The sequence below is a fragment of the Dipodomys spectabilis genome, unplaced genomic scaffold (genome assembly GCF_019054845.1).
Source record: "Dipodomys spectabilis isolate Male_0828 unplaced genomic scaffold, ASM1905484v1 ptg000156l, whole genome shotgun sequence".
Lineage (NCBI taxonomy): Eukaryota > Metazoa > Chordata > Mammalia > Rodentia > Heteromyidae > Dipodomys > Dipodomys spectabilis.
This window is the reverse complement of record NW_024870833.1, coordinates 361256-387235: the sequence shown is the minus strand read 5'-3', so window position 1 is coordinate 387235 and position 25980 is coordinate 361256. Positions and strand designations below refer to the sequence as shown.

At 35.0% G+C, this 25980-nt stretch overlaps 1 protein-coding gene across 1 annotated transcript in view; it reads right to left on the bottom strand.

The window, feature by feature from the left end:
- Dmd (dystrophin) overlaps window positions 1–25980 on the bottom strand; it is a 1242252-nt gene that overhangs the window by 1103346 nt on the left and 112926 nt on the right. The window contains exon 15 of the mRNA XM_042692421.1: window positions 18010–18182. Within this exon, the coding sequence (XP_042548355.1) occupies window positions 18010–18182 (173 nt within the window). The remainder of the gene's footprint in view (window positions 1–18009; window positions 18183–25980) is intronic.

The following is a 25980-nucleotide window of genomic DNA, read 5'->3' as shown; positions in this document are numbered from 1 at the left end:
GGATCGAGGTTCAAAGCCAGCTCGGGCAGGAAAGTCCATGAGACTCTTATCTCCAATAAACCACTTGAAAACCGGAAGTGGCACTGTGGCTCAAGCAGTAGAGTTCTTGCCTTGAGCTGAAGAGTGCAGGGACAGTGCCTAGGCCCAGAGTTCAAGACCCATGACCAACACACACACACAAAAACCCCCACAACTTACAAGGATCTGTACAAATAAAATATTAACAGAGTTCTAAGCACCTAGAAAATGGAATTAAACATGGAGACTAGAGAAGAAATCCAAGTGATTACATTTACCCGAGGTTCTGATTGATGAGTATGACTTTGCTAAAGAATAAATAAGGAATTCTCAAGCACGTTAAGCTCCACTTTATCACTGATTCTACATCCTCTGACCTCAAGCATTTTAGAAAGGTCTTTATATTTAGCTTTGCCAAATAATTCAATTGTTCTACTGATATTGAACATAAACGCATGATCTTGAGAATTTTAAGCACCTTTTCAAGGCATGGTGGTAAGGTACAATAGGTTTAAATATATATATATATATATATATATATAATTATCTATATGCATCCTTGTCAGTGCTCATGAAAAATAACAGCTGGAAGGGAAACCATAAGAAATCCAAGGTATACTGTTTTGGATTGGCCAGGGATGGAATAGCTGGTGAGAATTAATATCTAGGTGAAAGTATATATTCTGGCATCCACTTCTTGTCCAAGTTTGGAATGTTGTTTATTCTTACCATATCTCAATTTCTTCCATTACAACATACATTTCTTTGAAAATGACATGCAACCTGTTAACTCTATGCTTGGCATAGAGGGTTTGCTATGAAAATAGTAGCTCTTTCATCTTAAACAAGGCACATTTTATCTGCACAGAAAAGGTGAAGTAATGAATTTTTAATGCATTCCCATAATTTGAGCTGGTATTCATATGGTTCTTTTACATTTGGGGAGCTAGAAAACTCAACTTACTCTCGTGATTCAAGCTTGGTAAAAGACAGGAAGGATTAATCCCATAATTTAGTGGAGAATGAGTAACTTAGAAAAAATTATAACCCAGTTTTCCATTTTTCTCCCATCATAAGTAAAGTCAGATAAAAGTTGAATTAGAAATAATTTGGGGGATGTAGAAATTTAAAACTGTTACCTGGGAAAATAATGCAAACTTCCAACTTTGATATTGGAAGAATTTAGAAAGCCAATGGAAGATTGTAGTTGAATCAGAGATTATCAAAGTATGAAACAAAGCAGGGGAAGGATTAACCCTAGACCTACTTACTTATTTTACAATTTTAATGAGGCTTTAAAAAGAAACTCTTTTAGTGCATTTGTGGAACACTATAATTATCTTCCATTATACATTTTCTAATTTTCCCATAATCAAATAATTTTTACCAAAGTATATCTGAAATAAGTGTATTCGATAGCCTCCTTTGCAACTTACGTATAATAATGTGATTGACTTCTGACCAATTAAGTATAAATGGAAATATAAAGATGCAGCTCAAAGAAATTTAATTTTTTGTGATAGTACTGGGAACTCTCTTGGATTTTTCAGTGAAGGATGGCACTCTATCACATGAGCCACAGCTCAACTTTCTGCTTCTTGGTAGTTAATTGGAGATAGGAATTTCACCTATTTTTCTGCCCAGGCTGACTTTGTACTACAACTCTCATATTTTAGCCTCCTGAAGAGCTAACCTCCTGAAAAAGGTAAAAGCAAGCCAACGCAGCATTCCTGCTGGGCTTCCAAGAATCTTACTTGAAATACAAGTATATGTACCATTTCCCCTTCTCCTCATCTTCTAGCCTTAGAATGTAGCTGTGATGGGAGCTCCCTTTTCCCCCATGTAGATAAAGATCCATCAGCTAAGGGTAGGTGAGGAAAAAGCAAGAAGGAGAAAAACAACTATAATTGTCTTGACTACTCCTAAATGTGTTCAGGAGAGCAAATATGCTTCTGCCTTATGTAAATACCTTGCTTCCTTGGGACTCTGTTACTCTCAGTTGAAGCAAATTATAGTTGAATGAGTAAAGAGAATTCTGGGGAAAATTGCATTCAGCTGAGTTTTACATTATAGTAATTTCTTCAAAAACTCATCTACTCAAAGTACACTTAAAAACCTATATTTAGAGAAGGGAAATTAATGACATGACAAAGCAAAGAAACACAGTCATCAAGTCAAATATTGACATTACCTGCAAAATGAGGTTAGTATTACAGACGCAAAAATCTGTAGAGACAGTAGTCTTTTTCTGTTAACAATAATGACAATATAAATTTAGTTAGATAAAGACTAGTGAATTAGCCCCATACACGGAAGAATTAGATATCTATAGAGAATAATGGGAAATATGTATATATAATGTTCCTGGGAAACAAAAATGCTCAATTATTTTAAGTAAAAGATTCAGGATATCGATCTATATTAAACTCTGATATGATGTGAACTTTATATCTAGTCCATTTCTTATCTGAAACAAGTTTCAACTAAACTCGATGTGGACGGTAAAGATTTATAAGAATCTGAAAATGTTGAAGACCTAAGGGAAATGATTTTGGGTGAAGTGGTGATCATAAAAACAAAATCACTCTGCAACTCTTGAATGTTTTGATTGAGCAATAGAAAAATATAGAAGGTATGCTGCTAGGCATATACAGACTTCTATTTAGATCATTTCAAAAAATGTTTTCATTAAATGAACACAACAAATACCTTTCATATAATTTTTCCATTATATTCTCCCTAAAACTAAGAACTCAGAAGAACTTATAGTATTAACCAACAAGGAAATAGAAACCAAGATCTAGTTTAAGTATCTAACTCAAATGACATACTGTATTTAGTGGTTCATGCTTGAAATAGGGTTCCTTGAAACACAGTTGTGAGACAAAAACCTTCTTGTTGGATATTTCTTTATTTTAATGACAACTTTCAGTAGTCAATATATGAAAACTAAGTACCACCTAACACAAACTATATGAGGGTTGATATTTTGTATTTTAAATTATTCCCTCTATTGGAAAAATTCAATGAAACTGGCATCAATAATCAAATTACAGAATTCATTTTGGGATAGTAGGTGAAAACCAAAGCTCTTCTATTTAGCTCCTAATTGGTTTCTCAATGGTGCCCAAAGATCAATGGTTATCCTGTGAGAGATACATACAATAGTTAAGGATTATAGATTATATCAGGTTTGAATAGAAACACAGATGCTTGGACATAACAGCATCCCATCAAGGGAAATATGCAAAAGGTAACTTAGATATGAGAGAAATAACAGTGAGCTAATGAAAGTGTAGGAGAAAGGGGTGGGCTATTAGGAAGCCTGATTTTAACAAAATTTGTAAAGGTTAATTTCTGGCATATGTGATATGTGGAAGCTGTCCAATTATACATTTTATCACTATTATTATCAAATGGTATTGGTTATCTATGTGCTTTCTACTGTGCTTTACATAAGCAAGGAAAATTGGGGCATTTTACAACATCCAGGAACAAATAAAATAAATCAAGCCAGTCAATGCAGACAGATGTAGAGAAATAGTGAATAAGATGCTTAATAGGGAATCAACGCAGGTAAAGAATAAATTCCTAAATCCAGAGTTTAGGTGAGTGGGTAGTGTGTTATTATATTTATTACATAAATGTTTCCTGCCAAATCTGTACTAAAAAGATCTTTATTACTTTCTTTACATATATAGATAAATAACTTTAAAAATGTGTTATAGGACACTAGTGGCTAATTCCTGTAATCCTAGTTTCTTAGGAAGCTGAGATCTGAGAACTGAGGTTCTAATGTGAAACTCTTATCTGTAATTAAGCAAAAAGTTGGAAGTGGAGCTCTGGCTCAAGTGGTACAGTGCTGACCTTCAGAAAAAAAAAAAAAACAAGCAAGAGCACAAAGCGCCGAGCTCAAGCCCTAGTACTGGTAAAAAAAAAGGGGGGGGGGGTTATATTATATTCAAGGAGTTTTCAAATACATTTTAAAAATCATCTTGTAAATAAACTAAAATAGAATTATTCTCCACTGTCATGATTACATTAGTTTCAATACAAATTTACTCCATCTATCTTTCACATCTTTCCACACATTGACTCCATGACTGTAGAATTGTGTACTGACACATTTATACCTGTTGGGTTGGAGAGTGAAAAGTCAGTCCTACATGAGAATCTTCAAATTTTGTAAAGATAAATTCTAAGATTATAATAAATTCAGGATTATAATATAATCCTGAATCATCTGCATCTTATATGTTCTTACCATATATCTTCTCCAATACATATGGTACTGAGATACATAGAAGAGACTGCACATGCTGCTATAGCTTGAATGTCTAATTCAAGAACCAGTAATTGTGGAAATATTCTCAAATTATGCATCTGTCTATCCTGCTTCCACTTAAAAGGATACAACTGTATTGATTTGATATGACACACAGAATATTATCCGTTCTGCTGGTACATAGTATGAGTTTACTTTTCTCATCTTGACATAAGAGAAAACTAGTTACTAAATGTCTCAGTGGAAAAATTATAACTGAAGCAGCAAGAATTTATTGGAAGCTTGAAATAGGAGTGGGCTTGCAGAATGATAGGCTCCATCCTCAGAGTCTGAATATAGAGATGATTAAGGCATGATCCTTCAAGTCAGATTTCTTTAGTTATTCTTCTATTTCCCACCTTTCATTTCTTTTATTGTCTCATTTCCCCACATACAGTAAAATGGCAGTTATAGTCTGTGAGTAGTATAATGTTGTGGACTTGACACTAAGGGAATTAGACAAGGGAAAAATTCCTGGGGAAGTAGTCTCTAGCTCTCCCAGCTGCAGGATCCTATTGACATGTAGTGTCATGGTCCTGGAATGATGGTTATAAATTTAGAAAATAATTCCTCTAAAGCAGTATTCCCACATACTTACCAGAAAGTCTATACTGGGCCATGATAATTGTGCTCAGGGTCTTTGGATTCTTCCCCCCAAAACCTCAGAATAATGTAGCATGCTATCTCTAAAGCTACATTGTTTTTGTTAATTTTTTTATTTTGGTCCTAATAATTAAAAAGTATATTTATTCTTTTACAATTCTAAAATAAATTTCAATAGATCACTGTACTTATGCAGAAAATGGTACACATTAAAATGTGCACTTCCATCAACCTTCTAAAAGTATCTATTAACACAAGACATATTAAGAAATGAAACCCTGTATGGAGCCAGTAGTTTACACCTGTAATCCTAGCTACTCAGGAGGCTGAGACTTGAGGATCATGGTTTGAAGGCAGCCTGGGCAGGAAAGTCCATGAGATTCTTACCTCCAATAAAAACTATGAAAAATACAACCAATGTGAAGCTGGATCTCAAGTGGTAGACCATTAGCCTTCAGCAAAAGCAGCTCAGGGATAGAAGGTAAGCTCTGAGTTCAAGTCCCAGAACCAGAAGAAAGAAAAAGAAAATAAAGAAAAGAAAATAAAGGAAAGGAAAGGAAAGAAAGAAAGAAAGAAAGAAAGAAAGAAAGAAAGGAAAGAAAGGAAAGAAAGAAAAAAGAAAGAAAGGAAAGAAAGAAAGAAAATAGAAAAAAAACTAACAGAGGAAAACCTCACCCAGACCTTAGAAACCTACTCCTAGCCCTGTTAATTCCGACTCCTCACGAAGCTAACCACCTGAATTCCAACCACCAATATAGACTGTTTAGATTTTAGAGTATCTTGTTTTTGTCTGATTTATTTTATGTAACAATGTGCTTCTGTTTCTTTTATATAGTGTTGGGGATTGAACCCAGGGACTTGTACATGCCAGGAAAGAACTCTACTACTGAGTCACCCCTAAGCCCTCATAATTTTTAAAATACCAATGTTTCATTTATTTTATTAAATATTATTGGTAATAGAATTTGACTTCTAAATGCTTTATATTGTTTTCCCTATTAATATTTTGGAGTTTTTTTTTGCTTTAGAAATCCAATATTCTAGGAATCAATATTTTTGCTCTTATAGCTATTTTTATATCAGATGCAAAGTTGAGAATAATTTTGGATTTAACTCTTTATATGGATGTGCAAGCCTCCCTGTGATATCTGACTTAATGCAATCACAAGGAATATATAAACTTTAGAACAAGATTGTCTTGATATTAGACCAAAACCTTGTTGCTACACAATAATGCCATCTTATGGCTGCACAGTAATTTGAAGGCTAGAAAATGCTTTTGTTTTTATTATCTCATTGGCACTGTATTACACTCTTAGGCTTCAAGTAACTTCACGGAATTATAACAGAAATATTAAGTGTTGAGGAATAAGAAAGCTGATATTAGAAACAATGGAAAGACAACAATACACAGTATTTTGCACTTAGTACATCCTTAAGTATTTGAACTTTGATTTTTCTAAATACTAGACAGGCCTTATGTTAATTTTTTATTTTCATATTTCCCATAGGCATATCTTACAAGAATAATCTACAAAGCAATAGATGAAATAAATAAATAACAGTATTAACTTCCCATTAAATATTTATAATTGGGGTTGTGAAGGTGGCTCAGTGGTAGAGTGCTTGCCTTGCATGAATGTGGCCCTGGGTTCAATTCCTCAGCACCACATAAGCAGAAAAGGCCAGAAGTGGCACTGTGGCTCAAGTTGTAGAGCACTAGACTTGAGTTAAAGAGCTGAGGGACAGCTCCCAGGCCCAGAGTTCAGGACAACGACCAACAAAAAAGCAAAAACAAAAATATTAAAGTTTTAGCAGCCTTGAGCAGCCTGTTCAAGCAGCGTATCTATGCATAGCCACCTGTAACTACATTTTTATATTTACTGTTGATTGTATTGACTATTTGTGAGCAATTAAAACAGCTAAGAAAAGGAGTCAAATTTGGTATTGTGATGATTTCTATCATTGTCTCTCTCTCCCTCTCCATAACTATGTTTGATGGAAAACAATGTAGAGAAATAGGCCAGGCACTACAGGAATCTCTGAGCATGAAGAAGGTACTCAAAGATTAATACAGGAATTGTGTGAGCAGGCTGAGAACAGTCAAAGAAAAATACAGGAATTGTGTGAGCAGGCTGAGAACAGTCAAAGAGAAATACAGGAATTGTATGAGCCTGAGGAAGATAATTAATTAAAGAGTAATACAGGAATTGCATGAGCGGGATGAGAATAGACAAAGATCAAAAGAGGCATTCATGGAAGCCATAAACAGCTGAAAGAATCCAGGGAGGTCACAAAGGCAATGTTGAATGGAGCCCATCAGAAGGAAAAGGAGTCCAAGGACACCAAAACTAATCAAGTAATTTGAGAGTAACCACTGAGCATCAAATTAAGGAAGTAAAGAAGTTCTAAAACAAAGCTCCAACAAAGAATTTGAAGTCATCAAAGCCAACCAATTAGAAGGAAAGGAAATAAAAAACAAAGTAGAAAGTCTTGACAGTGGGTTAGACCATGTAGATTGAAACTCTGGGATTGAAGACAGTCTAGATATTATAGAGAAAGAACATACAACTATCCAAGACAAATCCAAGAAATATGGAGATCTATTCAACATTTGGAAAACACCATCAGAAGGCCTAATCTGAGGATAATGGGTGCAGAGGAGCACCTAGAGACAGAAGTTAACAGTCTAGGAAATTTAACAGGATCCTAGCAGAGAACTTCCCAAACATGCAAAAAGATAGGCCTATTCAGATACAAGAAGCTTCTAGAACCGTAAATAGACAAGACCAGAACTGGACATCCTACCATCACATTATAATCGATACAGGATCAATTTAGACCAAGGAAAAGCTGTCAAGGAGCAAAGATCAATCACCTATAAAGGGAAACCAATTAGAATCACCTCAGATTTCTCAGCAGAGACAATCAAAGCAAGAAGAGCCTGGAATGATGTATGCCATGCCCTAAAGACTATCAACCAAGAATACTGTACCCAGGTAAACTCTTCTTCATAACCGAAGGTCAAATAAAAACCTTCCATAGCAAAGAAAAACTGAAACAATATATCTCTACCAAACCAACCCTACAAAAGATACTTAAAGAAGTCTTACACATAGAAAACCAACAAGACCACAATAAAGGCCTAAAAACTGCACCCAAACTGAGAATCCAAGAACCATAGGAAGAACTCAGCTGTCACAGCCCCCAAGAAAGTGGATAACATGGCAGGAACTACCAAACTCTCAACATTAATAGACTAAACTGTCAAATTACATGACATAGACTGTCTAGTTGGATTAAAAAGCAAAATCCTTTTATCTTCTGCCTTCAAGAGTCACACCTTGCCCATAAAAACAAATTCTGAATGTGAAAGGCTGGAATAAAATCTACCAAGCAAATGGTCCCCATAAGCAGGTGGGAGTAGCAATCATAATATCAGATAAAATAGACTTCAAATTAAAATTAGTAAGAAGAGATAAAGAAGGTCACTACATACTAATTAAGAGATTTCTCCTTCAGGAAGATATTACAATTCTAAATATCTACACACCCAAACTTATCCAAGAAACAGTACTTTCTCTCAAATTTCATATAGATCCAAAGACAATAATTTTGGGGGACATTAACACACCATTATCCCCACTAGATAGATCATCTCTGCAAAAACTCAGCAGAGAAAACTCAGATCTAAACAACTGCATAGATCAACTAGATTTAACAGACATCTACCAAATATTTTACCCAGCAGCATCAAAATACACATTTTTCTCAGCAGCACACGAAATACTTTCCAAAATAAATCACATTTTAGGTCACAAAGTAAACTTGTCCAAATTCAGAAACATTGAAGTTATGCCCTGAATTCTCTCAGACCATAAGGGGATAAAATTAGAACTCAACACCCAAAGCCACCAAAGAAAGCCCTATAACACATGGAGACTGAAAAACACACTGTTGAATCACCAGTGGGTCATGGAAGAGATTAGAAAGAAAAGTCAAATGTTCAACAAAAATGAACACACAAATTACCAGCTCCTCTGGGACACAGCAAAGGCAGTACTCAGAGACAAGTTTATAGCTCTGAGTTCCTACATCAACAAATTGGAGAGATCTGAAACCAACAATTTAATGAGACATCTGAGCCTTCTTGAAAAAGAGCAGCAAGCTAAATCCCAATTCAGTAGAGGGGAAGAAATAATTAAAATTAAATCAGAATTAAATGAATTAGAATCCAAAAAAGCCATACAAAGAATCAACAAAACAAAGAGTTGGTTCCTCAAAAAAATTAACAAAATTGACAGACCCTTAGCAAATCTTATCAGAAAAAGAAGAGAACACACCCAAAAAAAAAAAAAAAAACTCAGAGATGAGAATGGAAACATCACTACAGAAACAACCAAGATCCAGAACATTATAAGGGAATACTTCTCAGAACTTTACATTAATAACTTTGAGAAACTGGAAGAAATGGAAGATTTCTGAGTAAATATCGACATGCCGAAACTAAACCAAGATGAGTTAAACCAACTTAACAGGTCCATATCAAGCATTGAAAAAACAACAATAAGAGACCTCCCATCTAAGAAAAGCCCAGGACCAGATGGAGTTACAGCGGAATTCTACAAGGCATTCCAAGCAGAGCTCACACCAATACTCTTTCAACTCTTCAATGAAATTGAAAGAGAACATTCACTACTGAACTCTTTCTATGAAGTCCTCATAATCCTCATCTCGAAACCAGGCAGGGACTCATCAAAGAAAGAGAACTATAGACCCATTTCTTTGATGAACATCGATGCAAAACTCAACAAAAATTTGGCCAATAGACTTCAACAATTCATCCAAAAAAATTATACACCATGATTAAACAAGATTCATTTCAGGGATACAAAGCTGGTTCAATATACACAAATCAATTAAGATAATTCATCACATCAACAAGAGCAAGGATAAGAACCACATGGTTATCTCAATAGATGCAGAAAAAGCATTTGACAAGATCCAACACCCCTTTATGATGAAGATTGAAAAAATTAGGAATCCATGGAACATTCCTCAATACAATATAGGCTGTATATGACAAACCTACAGCCAGCATTATACTCAATGGTGAAAAACTAAAGCCATTTCCTCTTAACTCAAGAACAAGACAAGGATGCTCACTCTCTCCACTTCTCTTCAATCTAGTATTAGAATGCCTAGCTACAGCAATAAGACAAGATGCAGACATAAAGGGGATCCAAATAGGGAAAGAAGAAATAAAACTCTCCTTCTTTGCAGATGACAGGATCTTGTATTTAAAGAATCCCACGGACTCCACTCCCAAATTACTCGAGCTGATTAGAAACTTTGGCAAAGTAGCAGGGCATAAAATTAACTCTCAAAAATCAATGGCTTTTCTGTATGCCAACAATGAGAAGAGCATGGCTGACATCAGGAAAGCAACTCCATTTGTAATAGCCCCACAAAAAATAAAATACCTAGGAATTAACCAAAGAAGCAAAGTACTTCTATGATGAAAACTAAAAACCTGAAAAAGGAAATCGAAACAGAACTTAGAAAGTGGAAAAACCTCCCATGTTCCTGGATTGGAAGGATCAATATCATGAAAATGACAATACTTCCCAAGTCTATCTACAAATACAATGTGATACCTATCAAGATTCCAACCTCATTCTTGAAGGAAATAGAAGAGGCAATCCAAAAACTCATATGGAACAATAAAAGACCCCGAATAGCTAAAACAATCCTTAGCAGAAAGAACAGTGCTGGAGGAATATCAGTACCAAATTTCAAACTCTACTACAAGGCCATAGTAATCAAAATAGCTTGGCAATGGCACAAGAACAGACCTCAGGACCAATGGAATAGAATTGAAAACCCAGAAATGAACTCACAGACCTATGGCCATCTAATCTTAGATAAGGGAGCTAAAAAAATAGAATGGAAGAAAGACAGCCTCTTCAGTAAATGGTGCTGTCAAAATTGGTTAATCACTTGTAGAAAACTAAAGCTAGATCTTTATATATCACCCTTTATATATGCACCAGATTCAATGCCAAATGGATCAAAGACCTCGAAGTCAAAGCAGACACCCTGAAAACATTACAGGAAGGAATAGGGGAAACCCTAGGTCTCCTTGGCACAGGCAGAAATTTTCTTAATAGAGACCCAGAAACACAACAAATCAAAGAAAGGTTGGACAAATGGGATTGCATGAAATTGCAGAGCTTCTGCATGGCAAAGGACATAGCTAGCAAGATCAATAGAAAGCCCATGGATTGGGAGAAGATCTTCACTAGCCATACAACGGACAAGGGTCTCATATCTAAAAGACATGAATGACATTGCCCCATTTGTTTGGAAATGGAAAGACTTGGAAAAAATTATATTAAGTAAAGTAAGCCAGGCCCAAAGAAACATAGGTACCATAGTTTCCCTTATTATCAATAACTACATATCTGAGACAAGCAGAAAATTTCAGATAAGATGATGTTAAACAAAATGAACCCCAAGATTAGGATACAAGTGTTTTTTTTCTTGCTTGCTATTGTTTCTAACATATTTATAAGGTATCATGTGATTTTTTGTTGCTTTCTATGTCCCTCCCCCATAGTATAACCCCTGATGAAATGGGGGGAAGGAGGGAATGTAGTTATGGAGATGGGAGGGAAGGGATGGTAGGGGAAAAACAAAGGAGGAGGCAAAAATGCTTGATAAGAAATGTACTCATTTCCTTGCTCATGTGATTGTAACCCCTCTGTACGGTACTTTCACAATAAAAACTCATTAAAAAAAGAAATAGGCCAGGCTTCCTAGATAATGAGAAGTTACACATCAGTTTGGTTTATAATTCATTCCTTATCCTCACTTAAAGAGGAATGTCTGATTTACTTTATGACATTTATTAAAGGTGAGTTTTGTAATTATAACATTCATGAATTTGGTGATTAATAATGGTCTCAAGACTTATGTGTTAGGAATGTTAAGAATCTAATGCATTTTCTCTAATTTAGAACTTACTGTGAATAAAATATGTCAACTTTTAGAGCTAAATATTTACCTGAGAGAAATATGCAGTTATATCATTTGTATGTGCTTGGACAAATCATTAACATCATCGAGTTTGTTTCCTCGCTTTCAAAATGACTAAAGCAGGGTAAATTGCTATGCTATTATCTTATTTTTAAAATCACTTACTATTACCTGTTAATTTTCCCAAACAGTTTGGATTATCACTTAGTAAATATTTAAGCCTCTTCACTTTCCACAGTAGAAAGAACCTATTTTCCCATTCTGTTGATGTCAGAATTGGACATATGAATATCTTTGGCTAATGGAATGTCAGATGATGACAAAAACACAGGCTATAAGTGCTCTTTGGGTTAGGCTTTACTCGTGTTATGAAGGTGAGAGGAGCATGTCACCAACTTTAGGGCCTGAAAAAAAGACATATATAGGAGTTCTAATCCAAAAGGCATTTTAGAAAGCTATGTTGTGATGGACACCTATAATTCTGGCACTTAAAAGGCAGAGGTAACATGATCACAAGTTCAAGACTTTGAGGCTATCCTTGGCTAAATAGCAATATTCTGTCTCCAAAAGAATAAAAACAATAACCCTAAATCAAAACAAAACTAAAACCAACCAGAACAGGAATGTGTTCTGTAAAGTTTACGAGAGCTAATCACTATCTTAAGTAGATTGCCTAGTCAAACCCAGCCTGAGTCAGCTAAACTATGAACAATCTAAACACCCAGGAATATATGTTGTTTTAAACCATAATGTTTTGAGGTGATTTGTAGCAGAGCAATGTTGTAACAATTGCTGAGTAAACAGCATAAATATTTAGTAGGATCTATAGGCAATCATATATATTAATTTTTTTATTGTGAAAATACTGTACAGAGGGGTTACAATTACATGGGCAGGATAATGAGTACATTTCTTACCAAGCATTGTAGCCTCCTCCTTTGTTTCCCCTTCCCATCCCTTCGCATCCCCCTTGCCCCCCCCCCACCCAATTCCCCCCCCCCCACCAATGTTGTAAAGTTTGTTTCCAACATAACGACTTCTATATCTCATTGTTGCAATGGGTCCACCTGTATCCCTATTTAAACAATTTGTTTTTTCCCCTTCCCCTCCACAAATTATACTGACATCAAATACAGTGAAAGCAGTATATTAATTTTGAAAACACTAATATACCCCTTAACCTAGGTCAAAGGAAATTTCTTTTGCTGGTACTAGGGCTTGAACTCAGACTTATTGCTCTTACTCAGCTTTTTTGCTTACAGCTAGTTCTCTACCACTTGAGCCATGCCTCCAGTCCAATATTTTTCTAGTTAACTAGAGATAGAATCTCTTGGAATTTTCTTCTGCAGGCTGACTTGGAACTGTAATCCTCAGATCACAGGCTCCTGAGTAGCTAGAATTACAAACAGGAACCACTGTACCCATCCCTCAAAGGTATTTTGTTCTAAACTCAACAACTTGACTTTAAACTTACTAAAAATTTCAGCAGATTTTAACTGAGGAGCCAGCATGAATATTCTACTAGGTATACATCAATTTATGAATGTACAGATTCTGAAAATCATAATCTCTCTGAATTCTTAAGAATGTACTACTGTATGTACCTCGGTGAGAAACAAGGTCCTGGCTTCATTACAGCACAGACCAAATTCTCATTATATATTTCCCTGTGACTTGGCAGTTACCTAGTTATATGACCTAAGCCTGCTTTGTAATAGGATATATCATCTAATGTCTCACCAGCAAAATCTTCCTTGGCAACTACGTTATTAAATGAAATTTTCTTAGAGTCAGCCATACTTATACATTTATGTATTATTTATTATTTTCTTTATAGCAGCAGAAATGATTAATATAGAAAAAAGTATGGTCTGTAGACAACAAAATACTTGTAAACTAGCCCATTAGTGAAAAGAAAAATATTAGATTCTTCTAACAGAGGCCTTAATTATAGATTAAGTGGCACAAAATAGAAGTAATAGTTTATATTTTTCTTTGCTTTTGTTTTTATTTTATGGTCGGTAGTGGGCTTGAACTCTGGGCCTGGGCACTATCTAGTTGATATTTTTCTTGACAATGATAATAGCAAGCTACATTCAGTAGCGAGATGGTTTTCTGGTGAAGCAGTGGATCGTGGCTATGACATCAGGTGTTAATTGAGACTTACCTTGTTTCTTGGTGCTGGATTTGATTCAAGATGTTTAACATTAGCTTTAAAGCTTCACCATTGATTCCATGAGTTACTTAATATCCTGCTAGTCAATTATATAATTCTACCAAAGGTAGTCAATGTCACTTTGTGTTAGTTGTAGGTCAGAACCTTGAATGTCCCATAGATTTTGATTTATTCTCATATCCGAATAACATACTTCCATCTAATTTCATAGTGATCTGGTTCTTGTCTACTTTAATAGCTCTTATCTATCTCTAGTTACTTTTCTAGATGGTTGTCCATTTTCCTTCAAGGAATGGAAAATGCTTCAAATCAGAGGAGGTTACTAATTGTCTCTCTGTGGTGATTATTAAAATTCAAAATAGTAATAGGAATGAATTAATAGGTGTCAGAATGGTCAGAGACATATGAAAAGTTGTTCATCATTAAAATAGCCACCGTTGTCAGGTACCAGTGGCTTGCACCTCTAACCCTAGCTACTCAGGAGTCTGAGGTCTGAGGATCACAGTTCAAAGCCAGCCCAGGCAGGAAAGTCTGTGAGATTCTTATTTCCAATAAACCACCAGAAAACTGGAAGTGGCACTTTGAATCAAGTGGTAGAGCACTAGCCTTGAGCTGAAGAGCTGGGGTACAGCGCCTAGGCCCGGAGTCTAACCCTATGACACACAAAAAAAGCCATCCTTAACTAAGCCATTATTATGTATAAGCAATCAAGGAATTCCCTAAATCCAAACATACTTTAAATATACTATCAGCAAATCCCCACAATGATTCAGTGATGTTGGTATTCTTGTTTTCTAGATTAGGAGCTGGTGGTACACAATGTTACAGATTGTGCACAGGAACTTACAGCTACCTAGTTTATAGCAACACTAGGATCCCAAGTGAGGTTGGACTCTAGAATTTCTGCTTATAAGCAATTACTTAAAAGAGCTTTAGCTAAGACTAGAATAAAATTCATAGAAAATTGAAAGTTCCCAACAAATTTCTACAGAAGTTAAATGGGAGAAAAATTAGGAATGTCTCCTGACTGCCAGATAAGAAAAGAATGGATCGACTGGGTTTAGTAACACTGTATTTTGCCGGAAATGAAAGACCTCAGATTTGGTGTGAAATTGTGTCCATTTGCTCTGGGGAACAACGTTAGCATGTCTGCTCCTTTTTAAGTCTATCGTTGAAATTTACCTGAAAAGGAAACTTATGTATAAGGCTGTGAAAACGATATCTGGTTCATTGGCCAAAGATGATTTACTAGAAAGTTGGGGAAAAAAGCTTTAAGAACCAGAAAGTATTTTCTATACTTTAGTACAAGAGTGATAGATAGGAACCCCAAAAAGCCCAATAATCACTGACTTGAGAAACCCCAAGGGTTTTTGGAGAATGGTATGGATAGCTTAGAATATTTAGAGAAAATACTCACTGGAAGAAAAGAGACTAGAATATTCTGACAGTGGAATAAGCACTCCAAGTGAGGGGATAAAAGGAAACTCATTAAGACTAATAAGCAGAGCCTATTGATAACTCACAACAGGATACTGAATGTACACTAAGGTAGCAGTGGAGGATTAAGTATATTTTTCTCCCCTCCTCTCTGCTTGTCTCCTCTCCTCTCCCCTCCTGTCTTCTCCTCTTCTCTCACTCTCCTTGTCCTTCTTCCTCTGCCCCCTTTCCCCTCCCCCTCCTCCTTCTACCTTCCTCCCTCTTCCTTTCTTCCCTCCCTTCCTCCTTCCCTCCTTCTCTTCCTCTCTCCCTTCCTTCCTTCCTTCCTTCCTTCCTTCCTTCCTTCCTTCCTTCCTTCCTTCCTTCCTCCCTTTCCTTTCCCTTCCCTTCCCTACTCTTCGCCTCCCTTCCCTTCCTTTCCTCTCCCTTCCCTTCCCTTCCCTTCCCTTCCTTTCTCTTCCCTTTCCTCCCTCCCTCTCTCCCTCCCTTCCTCTCTCTCCCTCCCTCTCTCCCTCCCTTCCTCTCTCTCCCTCCCTCTCTTTCCCTCCCTCCCTCCCTCCCTCTCTCTCCTTCCTTCCTTCCTTTCCTTTCCCGTCCCTTCCCTTCCCCTCCCCTCCTTTCCCTTCCCTTCCTTTCTCTTCCCTTTCCTCCCTCCCTCCCTCTCTCCCTCCCTCCTTCTCTCTCTCCTTCCTTCCTTCCTTCCTTCCTTCCTTCCTTCCTTCCTTCCTTCCTTCCTTTCTCTGGAAAGGGTCTCCTTAGTTTTACCCCCAGGTGACCTGCAACCTGTGATCTTAATGACTTATCTTCACAAATTTCTATAATTATAGCTATATACTACCACACTAAGTTTTAAGTTTCCTCACATTAAGATTGGCTTTAGACATCCTGGTATCTGCAGTTTCTAGGAAGATGAGATAAATCTGTTAGAACAACCATAGAGAAATAGTCTCGGGCTTGTAAGAGCTTATGTCCATATACACAGAGACTTCCCATTTTGTGCTTAGTTCTATGTAAGATTGAATGAATCACACAAAATAGGTTTTTCTATCTTTTAAGGAGCTTGTTGCAAGAGGCAAAAACTAAAGTCGATTTCTATGTGGTATATTATAGGTACTATTGGAGAATATACTTTTGAAGATAGCCACCAAGGCTGCAAACACTCATCACTCATAAAAGGATTTGTTGACATTAAGTTACATTAAGTGGTGAAATCATAACCAAGTTTTCAGAAATACTGATTCACTTATCATCTTAGATTTTAAGGTTGTAACATCTCTGGTGAGACCTGAAGGACAGATAAGCCAGAGAGAACACAAAACATTTTGCGACTAGCAAATAAATTTAATATTGTTAGAATAAAATATGAGAAGGCTGTGAGACAGGAATTAAGTTACATAACATGAAAGTGACCAGGTAGGGGCCATGTGAAGTTCTTATAATGCTCTGTAGTTTGTCCTCAGGCATGTGAGGTTATAGCATCAAAACTTTTATGCTTTTGGAAACAACTATGGATGAGTTATAATGGGAAACAAAGTAGGGACAATCATCACTGACAATTGAAATTAAAGCCAGAAGTACAAATTTCAATTTATAATGTACTAAAAATGCATAAGTAAAATAGAAGTAAAGCTAGGTAACAATGGAAAGATAGAAGAGATACCAGAAACATTCCAGATAATTATTAAACAATTGATTTTATTTCATCTGGTAATAATGAAGATCGCCTTCAAATTAAGAGACTTGGAAATGTTTTTTTTTTTTTTTTTAGTTTCTGGAGAACATTATTTCTTTTCGTCTAAAGTTATAAGAGAAAACATTTCACCTTCTTGAAAAATAAAGCTAAAAATTGTATGTGACTCTTCCCCAAAATACATCAAAAGCCAGATATTTTAATTAAAAGAAGCATTAAAATAATTTTAGATATACTTAACAAATTCTCTGTAGTAAAAAAAGAATTACAGAGGACATGAAACTACAAAATGCATATAGTATAAATCTCCAAAACAGAAACAATAAAGGAAAATCGATGTTTGGATGATAAGTTATATTTTAAATATATTACTTAAGTATTAATTTACCATAAATATGCAGGAGACAGACTTGCGAAAATATGTACATTTATATTTAAAACTATTTCTTATGCCTTAATTAAATGCAAAACTACTTTCAACATTACATGAAAATTTAGAGGATGATGTATTGTCCAACAAAATGTTAATTTCAGTAGAAAATAATTTCCAGATTTTAGTTCATTAATCTAAGCTCTTCATTTTTATATGTTCTCCCTTTCTTCAATTACCTTTCTCTAATGATAATATTTCTCCCTCTCTTCTCTTTTTCTATGGACAACACCGAAATAAATCTATTTTCTGAAACGAGGTAAAATCATAAGTAAAATGAAAATGTTACCTACCATTGTCGGTCCTTGTACATTTTGTTAACTTTTTCCCATTGGAAATCCAGCTGGGAGAGAGCTTCCTGTAGCTTTGCCTTTTCTGTGGGTGTGGCACTTTGCAATGCTGCTGTCTTCTTCTTGTAAATAACATCAATCCGACCTGAGATTTGTTGTATACTGTCCTTTATATTCTGTAATAAAGAAATTTTAAAACAAAAAAATGAATCAACTTTCCATGGAAAGCAAATATAAAGAAATAGCCCTTACAAATGGGGCAATAATATTCTTTCTGGATGTAGACATAGAACACCATTGTGTATATATACTACATCATTTTGATTTGTTCATCTACTGAGGGTAGGTTGGTTCCATATCTTAGCGATGGTAAATAATATTTCAATGAACATGGTTGTGCTGGTAGCCTTAATGTGGCTGTGTTTGTGGCTGTGTGTAAGTGCCCAGGAGTGGGATTGCTGAATCATAGGGGAGGTCTTTGTTTAATCTTTTGAGGAACCTCAAGCACATATGTCATTATAAATACACTGCACATCAAAGATCTCCAATTAAATTTGCCATGTAAAAAAATGAACAGCTCTAGAAGAAACAGTGTTACAATTATTTTCTAAGTTTGTATTAATGTATATTGTATAAAATAATAGGTCCCCTAATAATTATTGACTTTTTACAGTTATTACCCTGAAGATCAATAACTTTAACATGCTTGAATCCAATGAATAGTTCATTTTCATCAGTTTCTAAACCGAAAATTTCCTCCATTTTCATTCTGTAACCTTAGTTGAGTTTTTCCTTGTATTTTCAGCCCTGCTACTTCTCAGTCTCCTTTTTTGTATGTATTTGGATAGCATGTAAGACTGTCAAATTGCTGGAGGAAGGTTTTGAGTAAAATACTGAGAAGAAAGGCTTCCTACAAATCAATGTTTGTGAACAGCCAGAGCAACAAAGATGAATATGCCCAAATGCAAATTTTCATCAGACCAAAACAAAAAAAAATCCAGAAAAGCAAAGTTCAAAATCAAGGAAGGAAAGAATGTCACACAGGAGGAAGAGTTGCCAACAAATCAAATGCAGCTATGACTTGGAGTGAAAAGTCAGTTTGGCATTTGATGATCTTACCAAGAGAAATTTCTGAATGTGGAAAGTATAAATGGGGACTGAGAAAACTTTCATTGGCATCCTCTTTCACCAAAGGGAAATAGCTTAATGCTATATTTTTTCTGTATTTGTTATCAGACATTTATTGAACAAAAAGCTACTACTAATAAAAAATGGTGATATAAAAAGTTTAACAAGGTAGATTGGATTTAGGTCTGCTTCCAATACTCTCAAAGTCACTGCTCGAGCAGGACTCTCAACAGGGTATCTTTATTTATTTGGTAAAATTTAACTACAATCTTATTTTGTTGTGCCAGTCCTGGGGCAGGAGCTCAGGACTTGGGCACTGTCCCCAGGTTTTATTGATTAAGGCTAGCATTTTGCCACTTGAGCCACAGTTCCACTTGACTTCCATGGACTTTCCTGCCTAGGCTGTCTTCAAACCATGATCACTAGATCTCATATTCCTCAATAGCTAGTATGACAGCATGAGCTACTGGTGCCTAGTGTACTATCTTCTTTCAATAACCTAGATACTTTGTTGGGGTTAGGGCTGGCCTTCTAGCCAGATTAGATGTGCTAGGAATTTATCAACACTACTTCATTGCTGTTTCCCTTAACTTGCCTGATGATGCCATTTGATGTCACTAGCAGTTAATCTGATTCAACCTCTGATGTTATACATCACAAATCCCTTTTGTCCATTGTTGCCAGGTCAATTATTCTGAAGAACTTTCTACTTGATAACAAGAAATCATCTTGTTCCATTGACTCATATTGCAGAATCAGCTACATATATCTGTACATTGGGAGCTCAAATGCTTTAAATGCCTACCTGTGAGTACCTATGGAGGAAAAAGTTCCACAAAGAAGAGAATGATCTTACATCCCAGAACATAAAAGTTGTCCAGTTGTAGCTTTGAAAAATTATGCACTTAAGGCTTCAGTGTGTATGTTTAGTCTCTGAGGATGTGAGCTTGCAAATTTCTTGATTTCAATCTGAGTCTCCAAAGAGCACTCAATTTTCTGTAAAGTGGTAGAATTGCTCTGAATAGAGTTATGAACAGTTTTACCAATGCTGGGAAGCATGTTGAAAAAACAGGAAAACTTTCTATGTGAAATTAGAAAAGTCAAAACAAAAACTGGGGCAGGGGTTGTCATACTTCTAGGATATCTAGATAATAGTTCCTTGGTGCATTCTCTGAGAATGCTATCAAAATTGGCTGGAGGCCAGAAAATCACTTTTAAAACCCTAGCACATCCTTTGTCCCCCAGGCATTAGGAGTGAAAAAAAAATTGGTCTATGTACCAAAGAAAATTTTGTAGCACTTTTCATAGTTTAAAGTCAAAGATGAAATTTCTTACAGCTTTTTACTCTTTAGTTTGTCTAGAAATAAGTGATCTTTATAGTTTCTGACCCTCTAAAAATGAAACCATACTCCATGTAGTTGCTATGGTGATAGAAAAATTCCCTAGGACCACTATACAATATAGCATCTCCATTTCTCTCTCTGAAAAGATCCTTATCTTATCAGAAAATATGATGTCAAAATGATGAAGGACCTACTTTTTAGTCAACTCCCTTCTTAATTTTGACATGTTCCTATAAATTGACCTCCTAACTCCCAGAATGTAATTCTGTAAATTTTGGCTTTGAGTCACTTTTCCTGCAACCGGACAATTTTAATATATAAAACAAAAAGTGAAATATTAACTTCTAGAAAGACTTTGGAATTGAATTTATATAATTTATGTCTTCAATAATTAAAATATGATATATCATTTCAACTGACATTCACACTGATAAATTGATTAATACCAAAATTCATGCACTTTGAATAGAGAAAAATAAAATGAAGTTGTATAACTGGAAGAAAATATTCAGATATTAAACGAAGCAACAAAAATATATGAGCATTGTTGAATGATTTTTTATCTATTTGAGAAGCTTGTTGTTTACATAAGGATTCATTGACAACACATATATAATAAAATAGACCTCTATTTTGAGATAAAAATATTTCTGAACACAAATCTCCTTTCCAGTAGAAAACCCATTGTAAAGGAGATATATGCACAAATAGTTTAAACACAAGAGTATTTTGTTTATCCAAGTATTGTAGAGTACATGTTTTCAACAGGCTAACATGAGAAACTAGGGACTGCAGTTTATCTAGGGAGACAAACAAGGAACCTATTTTCCAAATAATCAAGGTGAGATAGAGTCTCAAGTAACACTTAATGTAACTATGATCTTTTCTCTATCATTAAGTTTAGATTTCTACTGTATAGTTTTTCTTCTATTTAATGTAAAGTGACAATTCCCTTGCTGTCATAGTTTCATTATAGGCCCTATCTTTACCAAAATGGCAATCCTATTTATATGCGTGCTAAAGTAGATATGATAGAAATCAAACAGTCCAAGAATGGGAGATAATGATATCTTTTAAATTTAATGTACAAATTTAATGTGCTAAAGCAATTAACATACTCTTTTAGGTGAAAGTAACCTTAAAAAGAACTATCAAAACATTTAAGATCTTTTCTTACATATACCAATTAATTTTTCCCAAATAATATGAAAATTGCAGCATGATCTCCCATATTTATAATAGCGTCATTTCTGCTACACCTTCTTGTAGTCATAGAAATTAATGGGTAGTCCCCAGATCCAAAATGTAAAATATTATTCAATACACACTTCAGTGTCATCATCCAAATACTAAATAGGGATGTCTATAATTGACAGGTATCTACTCCATTGTATACCACAAAATAAGCTCAAATATACTTTCATGAGTTTACAGATATTATCAAGTTAAGATTTTTAATAATATGTAACTTGTATAAACATTAATCTGTCTTTTCTGCCTTTATTACATTCTGATTTATTTGTACAACTTTGACATGTCCTTCTCATCATGTCATAATCTACTAAAATGCAGAAATAACTTCTCTTTATTTGAGTATCAAGGACAGCATGTGGACCTTAAAATGTTGAGTTGAATTTATTCGTGAACAACTAATTTGAATGCAGGCATTTCTTACATTGTTCTTCAACTACTGTCGATGTACATTCAGATCGAGACAGATGTTGTGAGCTGTTCACATATCTCCCTATTTATTTTATTTCACTTTTACTAGTTATTTCGCTATTAGAGTAAATAGTGAAATGCCAGTACATCTGTATATTCTAAGTGCTCCAATGGTTTCTTCAAAGTACCTCAGTTACCTAAAAGCAAACAAAGTCCTTCACTCAGAATTATGTTTGCTCATGTCTACCAGATGCCACAGAACATAAAGAAGAACAAAAGCAAAACATGAAACCTTCACTGCACTGCTCCCACTGTTGTTCAAACATAGTGATTGTACTCTGTCAGGACTGACTAATGTGAAAACAGTGTCACAAGTCAATTAATGATAATGTATTTTATATTAAGTTTTACAGAATGTCTACAACGTCAAAAGAAAATCCTGATAGAACTACTGGCTTTGCTCATAGCAAGAGATTTCTGTAATCTCTTGTATTTTCAGTTAAACATTGGACATGTGGCATTCCATACTTCCAATATGTCTAAAAATATGATATGCTTTTAAGTCTTATGTATCTAATGAGCCAGGTAGTTTTACTGTAAAGAAAATAAAATTCAAGGCAATAAAACAATCCAGGGAAACTTCAAAAAGTGAATATGGCTAAGCATGTAGAATGAAAAATTGAGGTTCAGATATTTCCCTTTCCTTTCAATTTACACACTTTATTTCATTTAATTATACAACCATGAGTATTATTTTATAAATGCTTGGAAAATCATTCTGAGTAACCAAGAAAGTTCAAAGATAAAGAGGTATCAACTATGTATAACTGAATACAAATTAATAAAGACTATTTTGGAAGACAATACTGTAGATATACTTGATGCAATTATTCATGCTGTTTATGTTTGGGAAACATAATTACTCTCATAGTGCTTTCCATGTAGATTAGGAAATCAAAACCATTATTTAATATGATTGTCTTGATCATGAATGCATAAATCTAACTCTCCTCTCTTACTCTTTTGCAAGCTCATTAGACTATCCTAATGATGAGAAATAAATTAAACATATATGAATTTTAAAAAATAAAACAAAATCACTAACAAAGCAAAAGAAAACCAAATTAGAATACATTTTTTCTTTTTGGTAAATATCATGGTACATGAAGACTGGGTAAGATTTATCTTGCATTTTGTACTTCAAGGTTAATATTTCAAAATGAGCTATTTATTAGGCATTTAAAATAAATAGAAAATGTTAACACTGATTAAGTAAAAGCTGGCTTTGGAAACACAGTCAAGGGAAAAGATTGAAACTATAAAAGATTTTCTTTTTTTTTTTTGGAAGATTTTATCAATTGCAAACAGTTTAACATTTAACTCAAGAATACGTAATTTTAAAATGTTTAACATATTCTTTTTTTGGGGGGCGGGTCCAGTCATGGGGCCTGAACTCTGGGTCTGGGCACTGTCCCTCAGCTCTTCAGCTCAAGGCTAGCATTCTACAACTTGAGCCACAGCACCACTTCCGGCTTTTTCCTTTTTGCTTATGTGGTGCTGAGGAATCGAACCCAGGGGCTCAGGCATGCAAGGCAAGTGCTCTACCACTGAGCCACCTTCCCAGCCCAATATTTAACATATTCTTAAATGTAACTGTGTTTTAGGATTCTTTACCTGAAAACTTATTTTATTTATTTATTTATTTATTTAATTGTTAAGGTGATATACAGAGGGGTTACAGTTACATAAGTAAGGTAATAAGTACATTTCTTATCAAATTTGTTACCCTCTCCCTCATTTTTCTCCTACTTTGCCTCCCTCCCAATCCCCACCAAGTTGTACAGATTTCCAACATACTGTTTTGTGAGTATCATTGTTGCATTGGTTCCCCTTTGTCCTTTATCTCACCATTCTGTTGTTTCCCTTCCCTTCCCTAATTCAGATTAATGTATAAACAATACCAGACTACCAAAATAAAATACAGTAACATCAGGGATATACCATAAGGGGAAGTACACACAAAAGAAACAAGAAATTACATAGTATCTTAAAAACAATAAGAAAATACCTCTTGTGTCTGTGTCTTGGATTTCATTTCACTTAGCATCATATTATATGGTCATATGTACATAGCTAATGATTTATTCTGCTCATATGCTAAGATTATCCTATACGTATACTAATTTTTTCTAATAAGGGAAACCATGGGATCTGTCTTTCTTTGGGTCTGGCTTACTTCACTTAATATGATTTTTCTGTCTTTCCATTTCCTAACTAATGGGGCAGTGTCATTCTTTGTGATGGAAGTATAGAATTCCATTGTATGTATACACACACACATATCACATTTTCTTTATCCATTCATCTACTGAGGGGCATCTGCGTTGGTTCCATATCTTAGCTATGGTGAATAATGCTGTGATGAACATACTTGTGCTGGTAGCTTTAGTATGGCCTTGTTTGTGGTCTTTTGGGTAAATGCCCAGAAGTGGGATTACTGGGTCATAGGGGAGCTCTATGTGTAGTCTTTGGAGGAATTTGAGTATGTGATGCGCAACATGGACTTATAAATCAAAAAACGAAACGAATTATGTACTTCATCTAGAATTCTTCTACATAATCCAACTTAAGTTTACTGTATCTTCAAGTCGGCCTTGATGAATAGTTTGGGTCTGGCATTGTCATTGACCCAATTTCAATGTTAAGAAAACAGGCTTAGAAATTCATCTGATTTGCTCAAAGGTGCAAGTACTAAAAATCACAGTCAGTGTCTAAGGCTGTCTTTGAATTAAAATCCAGTGCTTTCACAAACTCTATCACGTTTATACAGGAAAGTTTAAGGATTAGGAAAAATGTTAGCAATATTATAATTACATGTGGATTCTCTGCCACACATGCTCATAAATGATTGGCTTAAAATTCAATATGTACAAATCTAGAGTAAGTGCCTCTATGTTGACATATGTGTACATTTTTTGGAAGTCACATGCATGGATAATGTAATACAATGGGTTTGTACATAATACAAAGATGCTAATTTTCTTTCATTTTTAAATTTAGGGAACTGAGGAACTAATTTGCTCTATTTCCTTCTGTTACATCATACATACTTCCATGTGCCATACTATCATTCAATCATGGGAAAGATGTACACTGAGTACCTACTAAGTTTTAGATACTGTAATACAGTAGTACAGAAGAAAATCAAGATAGTGTTTTAGTTTTTTGTTCCTGTTGGTTTTGTGTCTGATGGATATAGGTCATCATAGGAAACAGGTCGGAAGAAGTAAATGGTTCATTTTCTTTTTTCAATAATCATATAAAATGATATTTATTGAAATGAATGCCAAGAAATAGAAACAATAGCTTTTCTGATATTTTTCCCCTTTGTCATTATTTTTTTTAAGTTTACTAGACACTATGTTGAACATGTTCACTAGATCCTATGCTGAAAAAATGGAAAAAAATTGAGGAAAGTGGTAACAATATTGAAAAAGAAATGTAGTCATTACCTGACTTATGTAACTGTACCTCGTCTGTATATCCCCTTTACAAAACAATAACAAATAAAAAATAAAAACAGGTATTTGTATAACTTGGGGAGGGGAAGGGAAAAAGCAAATTGTTTAAATAGGGATACAAGTGGACCCATTATAACAATGAGATGTACAAGACCTTATGTCGAAAAATAAACTAAAACTTTAGCTCAGGGTGGGGGCGTGGGGGCAGCAGCACAGGGTGGGGGGAGATGGGAAGGGATGATAAGGGGAAATAAAGAGGAAGCAACAATGCTTGATAAGAAATGTACTCATTACCTTGCCCATGTAATTGTAACCCCTCT